This window comes from Lactuca virosa, chromosome 9 (genome assembly GCF_052849685.1).
Source record: "Lactuca virosa cultivar CGN04683 chromosome 9, Lactuca_virosa_CGN04683_v6, whole genome shotgun sequence".
NCBI classification, from domain to species: Eukaryota; Viridiplantae; Streptophyta; class Magnoliopsida; order Asterales; family Asteraceae; genus Lactuca; species Lactuca virosa.
Window position 1 is genome coordinate 263,959,439 of NC_136434.1, and position 10,736 is coordinate 263,970,174.

A 10,736-nucleotide genomic window follows, 5' to 3' on the forward strand; every position below is an offset into this window, starting at 1 on the left:
TTCAGTTTTGTTTTAGGTACTAAGGTTTTCAAACAAGGGAGCTCCGGTTGACTCTAGGGCACGCACCACATGTTTCAACATTTTATAATTTACTCTGATTTGAGATAATACCCATACACTTACTTTGCTAAACTTGTATGGATAATGTTTGGAGCACTGTTTTTATTTGATTAAAAGTGAAATTTTATGGTCTTATTTTTGGGACGTTACAAGTTGGTCTCAGAGCCTTAGTTTGAGGGATGCCGACATACTGTTGGGTGTGTCTGAACTCAAACTGAGGATTTGGTTAAATTTTTCAAAAAGGAATACATTTTTGAAAAAAAAGTTTTCTAAGACAAAAAAGGGTGTGTTGCATGCAATCAGTCGAGCTCAAGTAAGTTTTCCCAAAATACCAACACATGTTATTATGTTATATGATATGATTATGTGAATCGCATGGTAGATTAGGGCTAAGGATCTGCTCAGTATTATATGATAGGAGAGATGCGTTTATATGCCTGATTGTATGAGCTTTTAGAATTACATGTTGGTATGGTTTCCAGATCAGTGGATATAATGGCTTGATTAGTGTATGTTGGTTAGATTTTTGGTTGTCTGAATGCTGCTTTGTTTGTGCTTTGTGGGATTCTTAGTGATGTGGATCAACTACTAAGTGAATACGTTAAGTCATATGCGGCACGGGTTAAATAATCCAAGAGTGATGGATTTGGCCCTGTTGCGCAACTCTCGTTTGAGTCCAACTGTTCTAGGGTTGAGTCCTTTACTCGACGTAGATCAACTACTAAGTGAATATGTTAAGTCATATACTACTGAAAGCACAGGATCCATACTCGAATCGGGGAGAATCTTAGAGAATCTAAGAAGCTTGTGGGAGGAGGATTCTTAGGTATGATCTGATCATTTCATGTTGTATGTCAATTTGGTGATGAGCACTCAGGGAGGAGGTTTAGGTTCTGGTTCTAGCTCAAGTGTTGGTATTGAGCTGATTAGCGGGTAGATGCGGGAGTTCATCTCATCGGAGATTACCTGCGGTATTTTGAACCAGACTCCTATGATCTTTGGTTTAGTCAAGGATGGAATTTTGGAGTTATTGGATGGTCGTCTCAGGGCCTTTCGGTACGAGGTCGTATCGGGACAGTTGGGGGCCCATTTGGAGCCCAAAGCTTGTGGATCACCGGGATCCTTTAAGAAGGAGGATCATGTTATCTACTTTTGTCCTTTGGGATCGGAGGTGTGTTATGCACCATGTATTTGGGGGAGATGACCACATGATTGGATTGCCTCGGGGGTTTCTTGAGCCTTAAGCATGGAGTTACCCGACATCATTGGACGTGTTACCGATAGATTGGTCCCCAAGTTTGAGAGTCAGACCTCGGCTGTTCAGGCAGATAATGGGTTGGTTGGGGTAACCCGAGAGCAGGAGATTGGTTCGGATAGGCAGCTAGGGAAGAGAAAGCGGACTAATTGTTAGGCTCGCCAATTTGAGCAGTTGGATGCTATCGTAGCTAGTATGAGAGCCCTGAGGGGCTGGGGTGGTTACACGAAGAATGAAGAGACCCATGAGAATGTGCGCAGCATGTCTAAGTGTGGTAGGTGCTGATGGAAGGGCCATCTCCGTCAAGAATGCACATCGAAGGTATAGTTGTGCCATCGTTTTCATCATCTTGGTCATGTCCGGGCGAATTGCCCCCGCTTGGTGGTTGGGGTTGCTCAGGTTCTATTACAGGTTCTTCGACAGGAAGAAGAAGTCAGGGTTTCTTTAGGCGATATTGCAGGTATGTTATTTGTTGCTTTCTTCTTGGTTATTATCAGAATTTATATTGCTTGGGAATTTTGCATCGATTTGGGTAAGCGTATCTTTGGATTCAGCTTGGGTGTTTGTTCGAGTGCATGCTCGACTGTGGATGTGTTCGAATTAATAGACTAGCAGTAAGGCTTCGGGCGGTGGTTGTGGCAAGGTGGAAGTGTTGTAAGACTGCGGGGTGGCCTGTAGCATTCACTAATTAGCAGTTAGTGCGGTAGTATTGTAAGACTGCAGGGTGGCCTGTAGCATTCGGTCAGTTAGTGTGGGAAGTGTTGTAAGACTGCGGGGTGGCCAGTAGCATACACCGGTCCCTGTACAACAGTGAGATTATGACAAACCTGTGATTTGCTCACGGATTTCTTCAGATGGTTTAGGTCAAGGTGGGTCTATTCGCGAGGCTGTGGGGGGGCCACAACATGTTTGGAATCAGGAACTGGTAGGTCGTTGGGGACCAGGTATGAGTTAATACTACAGTTAGTCCTGTAGCGTTCAGTTTAGCATCGGGTTGGTGTCGTGATGGTTCGGGAAAATTAGTGCCAATCGAGGTTTTCTTTCGGAAGTCGTGTGGGGCGACTGTATGAGTGTCTTTTGGCTCAGCAACCAGGCGGGAGTCCGGTATTTCAGATAGTTGGCAGACAAGTTGGGACTAGGGAGGTCTCAACTGCTTTTGGGAAAGCAACTAGGAGGCAGTGTGATGTTTCAGACAGTAGTAGTGATTTGAGATCCGTATAGGTGGAATAGCTTGTTGTTCGGAAGTGCTAAGTCACTTACAGTGGGATTAAATAATCTTAGAGTAATTGATTTGGCCCTATTGTGTGGCTCTCGTTTGAGTCTAACCATTGCAGGGATGGATCTTTTACTCGAAGGATTACCTGAGCATCCTGTTAAGTATAGGTGTTCTGCAGCTAGTTATGGTTAGTGACCTTGTTCCCAGTTGTGGCATCGAGATACTAAAGGTTGGAAGTGTTCTGTTTAGTCTGGTATTCAAGGTGGAATTGGCACGGTAATGGTTCGGTGTGGGCGGTCTGTCTATGGGTCAGACCAACTTGAGACTTCAAGTTCGGGAAGGTAGAAGTATTTTTATGCATGGGTTTTTGGATTCATCTTCGCTGGGTCGAAGAGTTCTGCCAGGGTTGGGTTCGGTTGCTTTGGGAAGGTTGTTGTATGCTCAGGATTTCCGGTTGCGTTCTTCGGGTTGTTTATGATATGAGTGTTAGTAAAGAGAAATTTCGAGGACAAAATCTAATTTAAGTGGGGGAGAGTTGTAATGCCCTATTTCAAATTGTTTCTCATTGCGGGCTGGTGATCGAGGTGTGGGTATTAGCAGACTTAGAACCCTTGAAGAATTAAGTTTGGGCTCATTTGTATGTGGTTGATGTAGTTTCGATGATCCGGGTTTGCAGTTTGTGTTTTGGAGACCATAGGTATCGGTAAAGGCGTTGGTTCGGGCCTTTTATGAATTTTGGATTTTAGTTCGGTTGGTTTTCATGCTAAATAAAGTTGTTAAAAGTGTAGGGCTTCTCGTTACCTTTCTCTGTATATAAAGAACGTTGAAAACGGATAAGGGATGCAAAAGTTACGATCATTTGAAGTTAGAAGGGTTTGGACCGAACCGGGTACGCATGGCGTGTTGGATTAGGTGTCTAAGCCCAAAACTATAATTGGTATGTACTTGACCCGATAGTAGCATGGTCCATTTGGGTTGTAACACTCTGGAACAATTTGATAGGATGACATTTGAGGAAGAGGTTATTGTGATTTATTAATATATTATAAGTATAATATATTAATTGAGAAATCACATTATTTAATTAGTATTGATCAAGAATTAATTTGGTATTAATTTAGTGATCAAAAGAAACTAATTAAAGTTACAGGGACTGATTAGGTAAATTAGTAATACTTTTAGTTGGACTCATGACTCATGTTGACTAGGGTTGGACTAAACCTACATGAAAGTCCATGAAAGGTTTAGCCCAAAAGGCCTAAGAAATATTAAGAGTCATTAGGGTTTGCATGGTTGTAATCCTAAGCTATAAAAGAAGTCCCTAACACCCTAAAATCCCCCCTCCCCACCCCATGCACACTAGAGTTGTAGCTAGGCGATTTTGAGCTCCCAAACCTCTCTCTCAAGTTCATTCTTTTGTTATTGGTTTGTTATAAGACATTTGAGGCATCATACTTGAGGTGCTAGGCTCGTAAAGGTCAAAGACAAGCAAGCTACTACACAAGGTAATCTTCTAACTGTTTTTATGATTCAAATGTTGCCTTGCATGCTAGTTTAGGCTTTATGCTTTGGAAAAACAATGTTGCATGTATAATTAGAGAAAACTTATATCCAAAGCATTAGGGTTATATGTGCACCATAGGAATGTTAGAGTACATAAAATCCATCATGGCGTACCAGGTAGGAACGCATAACGTTCAAAAAGGAATTTGGACGCGGGAGCATTTGGGAACACCCTGCGTTCGCCAGGTCAGATGGAAACCCTAATTTAGGGTCTTGGACCCTATTTAAATACCTTAACTCATCTCCAACCCTCATTTCCTTCAACCTCCATCCTCTCTAACCCTAAGAACGAAACCCTAGCCCCCATTTGAGTGATTCTTGACCTTCAAAGTGATTTATGAGTATTTTGGTGCTTGAGGAGGAAGAAGGAACTTCTTGAAGAGTCATTGCTTGACTTGGAGCTTTTGGATCCAGGCCTTGTGCACCTAGATCTATCTTCTAGAGGTATAAAGTCTCAACCTTGACAACTCTTTCATGTAGATCTAGCTAAGTGGTATTTTGTTATGGTTTTGATCCCTTTGAGGTGGTTCTTGTGAGTAGAAGTTACTCTAGAACCTTTGAGCTTCATATTTAGCCCTTGTTGAGGTTATGGAGTCATAAAGTTTGGATCTTGATGGGTTCAAACCTTCCATGAATGATTTGGTTGTCATTTGATGAAGTTTGAGACTTAAGGTTTTGATTTGGGTCCTATTGAGTTATTTTAAGTCATAAAGTTGGAAACTTTATGACTTAAGAAGTCCCTTTGACTCATATCTGGAAGTTTGGATTAAGATCTTAAGGTAAAAGCTTGCATCTTGGCCTCTTTATGGAGTTAGAATGCTTGAAATCATGATTGTGTCCTTTTGGACCATGCAAAGGTGCCAAGTTGACAACTTTATGGACTAATTCACTGATATGAAGCTATTTTAAGGATTTGAATGTTGGTCTTACGCTATTAAGACGTTTGGGGTAATTTTTGGACAATGGCTGGGAACGTCGTGCGTTCATCTCAAGAACGCGGCGCGTTCAGGCAAAGGGTCCCGATTAGTGGTCTGGCAACGAACGCCCTGCGCTCCACCAGGGAACGCAGCGCGTTCGGTTCATCAGTGGGTTTTTTTTGGGCTTTTGGTCATGGACTTGTTTTGGGGTTCGAGCTTGTTTCTTTGGGCTATGAATTATTTGTTTGGACTCTGGTTGGGCCTTAGGAATTTGAGTGGTCCTTAGTTTTGGTTTGGGCCTCGAGTTGTGTTGTTGGACCATTAGTGGGCCTTGGGCCAAGTTTGGGTTGGACCCATTAACGAAAGGGTACAATGGTCTTTTACCCCAGGAGTCGGGACTTATGAGTTGAAGCCGTGGTTAATGTATTATGGCATAATTATTAATTGAGATTTATTTGTTGTTAGTGTGGGATTTCCGGTTCGGCAGCCGAGTGTTATCTGATTTGCAGCGGATCGAGGTGAGTCTCCCTTCGTGAATGTTATGGGTCGAAGGCACCAAGGCCGACTCTTTATTTATTGCATAGTATGATGGTTGTATGCGTGATAATTATCATTTTTCCCGTATTGCTTGATGATCATGTGATTTATGTATGTTATTATGTGGTAGTGGTAGGGGGCGAAATAGACCCCGGCTGGTTGAAATAGACCCGAGGGTAGGTCGGGCACCCAAATATGCCCGGCAGGGTAGGTCGGGCACCCAAATATGCCTGACAATGTAGGTCGAGCACCCAGATATGCTCGGCAGGGTAGGTCGAGCACCCATATATGATCGGTAGGGTAGGTCGGGCACCGAGATATGTCTGAAAATATGTTTGTATTGTATGTGGTATGTTGGGAGAACTCACTAAATTTTGTGCTTATGATTTTTAGTTTGTGTTTCAGGTACTACGATTTTCAAACAAGGGAGCTCCGGATGATTGCATGACACGCACCACATGTTTCCGCATTTTATAATTTACTCTAATTTTAAATAATACTCATATACTTACTTTGTTAAACTTATATGAATAATGTTTGGAGCACTGTTTTTATTTGATTAAAAATGAAATTTTATGGCCTTATTTTTGGGACGTTACACATGCATTACAAATTTTGAAACCACATGGACTAACATTGATGACCTATATAGTTAATGACTGAACTTGGTTTTTTTGGAAACCATGAGGACAATTTTTGAAGATTTGCCATAAAAAAATATAATAAAAAGGTGGTTATGAAAAATGAAAGTGTTATACAATAATATATACAATTTGATGTAGATTTGTTAAATAATTATAATAAAATCATAAAAGTATTAAGTTCAAAAAACAATTTGTTTATATAATATATTAACCAAAGACAAATGGTTCTATGGTTCAATGTGAAATATCTTAAATGAATTGAAATAGAAAGAAATTTGAATTTGATGGAACCTTTCTGTGTTGTGTTGTGATATTATAACTATTTAAATTTCAATATTAAAAACTTTTTTACGTTTTAGTAAAATCAGTTTATTTATATTTTAGTTTATTTTAACAGTTTGTAGACGTTAAAAAACAAATATTTTTAATCTTGCAGAATGTAAATGTTTGATTCTCCTTTTGTATCGTAGATGTATGTAGATAGGATCCGAAAAAAATTCTTTTACCTCCGGAAAGATAAATACCACCTTAGAAGTGATGGTTAAAGATAGAAGGGTTAAGTTGGATAATAAGAAAAAAAATAGAAAAAAATAATCATTTTAATTTAAAAATGGGCCAAAATCAAAACAAAATTAAACCATTGATATGGTTAACGTTTTAATTGAAAAAAAAATGAAGTTATTCAAGAAAACCACGTACCAACATGGACCATTTTAGTAATTTACTCTTATATACGTATTTAATAAGACAAAGAAAAATTAAGAGAATATAGCATGATTTTAATATTATATATTTCAGTTCTCATGCGTAGAACAAATATAATATTTGGAAGGTTTCTCTTGAAACATTTAAAAAGCAAGTTTGAACCAGAAACACTCATCAGTTGAGCTGCTCCCTCTTCATCCAACCCCCTTCCTTTTTCCATTATTATCCCCTCATAAACACCGAACAAAACAAACACACAAGCACTTCCCATTAAGATGTTCGTCCTCCAAGCTTGCATATATTCCTTTAATCACCCCAATGTCCCTCTCTACAACTTGAAATAAACTTAACTCTCTTCCTTAGGTCTATGGATTTTGGGGTTTTAGATGGGTTGGTATCTTCAGAAAACCACAACAAAAACACTCTGATCTCCTGTTGCGATTTGGATCCTAAACCAAAATGGTTCGGATCTGGAGGCGGATTTGGTAAACAAGAAAGCCCTATTTCTGCTCTTGCTACTGGTACTCGTGAAGATGAATGGAGAGACTTAAAAATGGCGAAGATTGGTGAAGATGATATTTCAAGGAGATCTAATGGTGCCCAGAATATGCTTAGCTTTTCTTCACCAAACACACAGACTGTCACATTTCCTTACTACGCTAGACATAATACGGGTACAAACAGTTCTTTCTTTTTTTCCCTGTTTCCTTTACATGCACAAAACCGTCTTTTTGTTGGTCGTTTTCGTGTTTGTAGTCAGAAATTCGTTCTTCTCAATGATTGATTATACGCCAATTTTGTTGACGTTTTTGGGGATTTATCAGATGGGTTTTTGAAATGCTTAATAGTTCATGTCTTTTCGAGATGAACATACAAAAATTTGGAAGATTTTTTCTTACTTGATTTGAAAAAAGGAATTTTTACCCCATGATTGTCTGTTTTGCCCATAAATGTTCCAGACAAGTTCTTAAACTCTTTAATAGTTTCCTTTTTTTTTTTTTTTTCAGAATCATACATAAATATCTCTCTCTGTCTCCGATAAATCTTTAGAATTTATTTTCGGGAATAATTTTGGAAAAATAAAAACTATTTAAATCAGTTGCAGGTTATGGTGCTGGAGCTGGAGGGCCTTTCACACCATCACAATGGATGGAGTTAGAACACCAAGCTTTGATCTACAAATACATCACTGCCAACGCTGCGATTCCTTCTAATCTCCTTATTCCGATCAGAAAAGCCCTTGAATCCGCTGCTTTTTCTGCTTATTCAGGCGCACATCTCCGACAAAATTCTTGTAACCTTACTAACCCTCTTAATCCCTGTCTTTATTTCCGGATTTGAACTTCGATTTGGGTGTTTTTAAGATGGATAAACAAGTTAATTTTTTGATTTTAAGCAGTTGGATGGGGTGCGTTGCATCTAGGTTTCTGCAACAGCTCCGATCCGGAGCCAGGGAGGTGCCGGAGGACAGACGGGAAGAAGTGGCGGTGCGCCAAAGACGCCGTTGTTGACCAAAAGTATTGCGAGCGTCACATGAACAGAGGCCGACACCGTTCAAGAAAGCTTGTGGAAGGTCAAACTTGCAAGCTAACCACCAGCACCGCCGTCCTCCCCCACACCAGCTCACAGCCTGTTACACCCAATCCGGCGGCAACATCTTCTGAAGATAACATGTAAGTATTCATACACTTCATGTTTTTTTTTTTAACTTTTTTTTTTGGGTAAAAAAAGTCGATGCTTTAAAGTCAACATTACAGAACTGGAATTATCAGCTTAATAGTTAATAGATTCCCTCCATGGTCAAGTACCACTTTTTTGGGTTATTTGGATGCTCCCCACTTCGCAAACAAACCTCTTGCATAGGATTCAAAAAATATACAATAGGACAGGGAAAAGAGAATGTACTGTGTTTGTGGTGCATTGGACTGAAAGTCGTTATACAAAATTTCTAATTTTTTTTCATAGATAAAAAGGTGGGACATATACGGGGTAAAGACATGAATGTCCTTATTATCTTTGATCATATATATAAAAAAATAGCTATAGAAAACTTTTCAAGTCAATCAAGATTCAACTAAATTCTAAATTTGTGATTCTTGTATAGGAGTGTGGTAAACAAGGCAAGTTTTGAAGCAACGGTTGTTCCAATGTCATCTCCAACATCGGTTGACCTAAAAAAGAATCAATTTTCTATAGGTGGAACAGAATTTGGGTTCGTTTGTTCTGACTCCTTGCTTAATCCGATGCACAAAAGTGATCTAAAATCCCAAAATCCACTTCATCAGTTCATGGAAGATTCCAACCAAGGGCAACTCTCTATATCTGTTTCGACAAACTCAGATGGCTTTGTCTCCTCGACAACATCCCCAACCAGCCATTCTCTACTAAAAATGGGGTTGGGGATGGGTAAGATGACGACCAATGTACCACATGATGTCTCTTGGGAGACATCAATGGGTGGGCCCCTGGGTGAAGTGTTAAACACTTCACCTGTTGGCCCTGTCGGCCCTAAACTTGATGACGGAGGGTTGGGAACCACCATTGGGTTAGGGCACTTCTTGTAAACATAAATCTATCGGGTTAGGGCACTTGTTGTAAACATAAATCTTGATATTTTACATGTTGTATCTTAGTTAACTTTTATGATGAAAGAAAGACCGAAAGATATTGGATTTTGAATGCATGTGCGAATGAAGTAAGCATCAATTATGGATGCAATATTTGGTTGGTGGGAAGCATGTTTGTTGTTAGGTTGTTATAACTTCTGATGGCAAATTGTGGGGCTCAAACCTTGAGTCTCTCAATGCCAGCTGCCCTTTCCAAGGATAAGATTTCAACCACTTAGTTTATTCTTTTAAATGTTTCTTTTCTGTTGCTTGTAGATGTGATATTTTAAGTAAATTTTAATTATTAAAAATCATAAAATTTAAAAAATCAGAAAAGTTAATTTTATAGATATTGCGTAGGATTTTTTTTTTTTTTCACGCAATCTCTTAATTAAACATATACAGTTTCTTGTAACTGTATTATTAAATATAAATTAGAGGCTTGGCTTGACATAGGCTCCTCGTGTTAATACGATATAGGGTTCTCTTCATTAAAATATACAATTTTCTTTTAGGCTGAACTGTATAGTGTCGGACTGCCGGTGTCACCATACTACAAGGTGATTGTGATATTTTTGTCATTTGTTATGCTTTTAATTGAGGTTAGGTTGTGGTGTTTATTGATCAGTGTCCGGCAAAGAGGGAGGGAAAGAGTGATTTTGAACGGTGAAGGAAGAAAGAGATAACGGCAAACTTTCACCGCCGGCAAAAAGAGAAACACGGTGTGGTGTTTTCTGCTGGTAATGGTGTCCACGCAGGTTCACCATCGGTAAAACTTGCATAACACCATGCAACCGTAAGGATTCTAGTGTTTAGAAAAACGTAATTATATTAAAATTAGGGATATCAACCATAATGATAAACTTTTGAGAAAATTACAAATATAACCAAAACCATTAATTACTTTGTAGAAAATAGCCATATACGAACGTACAAGTCGCTAAAGCACATCTGTGCTTTAGTGAGTTGTACATTCGCAAATGATATATATATATATATATATATATATATATATATATATATATATATATATATATATATATATATATATATATATATATATATAGAGAGAGAGAGAGAGAGAGAGAGAGCTAGGTTCAAGTATTTAAAGTAATTGTTGTGTTATTGTATGAATAAATGTAAGCCAATAATTTCAAAAGAGTAAATATATAATCTTACATTTAATTAGTTATGATAAATATATAAATCAATTAATATCCCTTTAATTTAGGA

At 38.7% G+C, this 10,736-nt stretch overlaps 1 protein-coding gene across 3 annotated transcripts; it reads left to right on the forward strand.

The window, feature by feature from the left end:
- Nucleotides 1-7,022: 7,022 nt before the first annotated feature.
- LOC145137983 (growth-regulating factor 1-like) lies at nt 7,023-9,576 on the forward strand. 3 transcript variants are annotated; one of them, XM_079072127.1, is made up of 4 exons: nt 7,023-7,571; nt 8,003-8,191; nt 8,294-8,570; nt 9,002-9,576. In XM_079072127.1, the coding sequence occupies exons 1-4, from the start codon at nt 7,265-7,267 to the stop codon at nt 9,459-9,461; spliced, it is 1,233 nt and encodes a 410-aa protein (XP_078928253.1). In that variant the 5' UTR covers nt 7,023-7,264; the 3' UTR covers nt 9,462-9,576. The 3 variants fall into 3 exon arrangements, with proteins under 3 accessions (XP_078928253.1, XP_078928251.1, XP_078928252.1); XM_079072125.1 differs by having other exon boundaries at nt 7,025-7,571; nt 7,997-8,191; XM_079072126.1 differs by having other exon boundaries at nt 7,026-7,571; nt 7,997-8,191; nt 8,297-8,570.
- The last annotated feature ends 1,160 nt before the right edge of the window (nt 9,577-10,736 follow it).

Excerpts from the sequence above, each read along its gene's own strand:
- LOC145137983 (XM_079072125.1), top strand. The coding sequence starts at position 7,265 with ATGGATTTTGGGGTTTTAGATGGGTTGGTATCTTCAGAAAACCACAAC. Across the intron at positions 7,572-7,996 it reads CTACGCTAGACATAATACGG|TTGCAGGTTATGGTGCTGGA; the intron begins GTACAAACAGTT and ends TATTTAAATCAG. Across the intron at positions 8,571-9,001 it reads ACATCTTCTGAAGATAACAT|GAGTGTGGTAAACAAGGCAA; the intron begins GTAAGTATTCAT and ends ATTCTTGTATAG.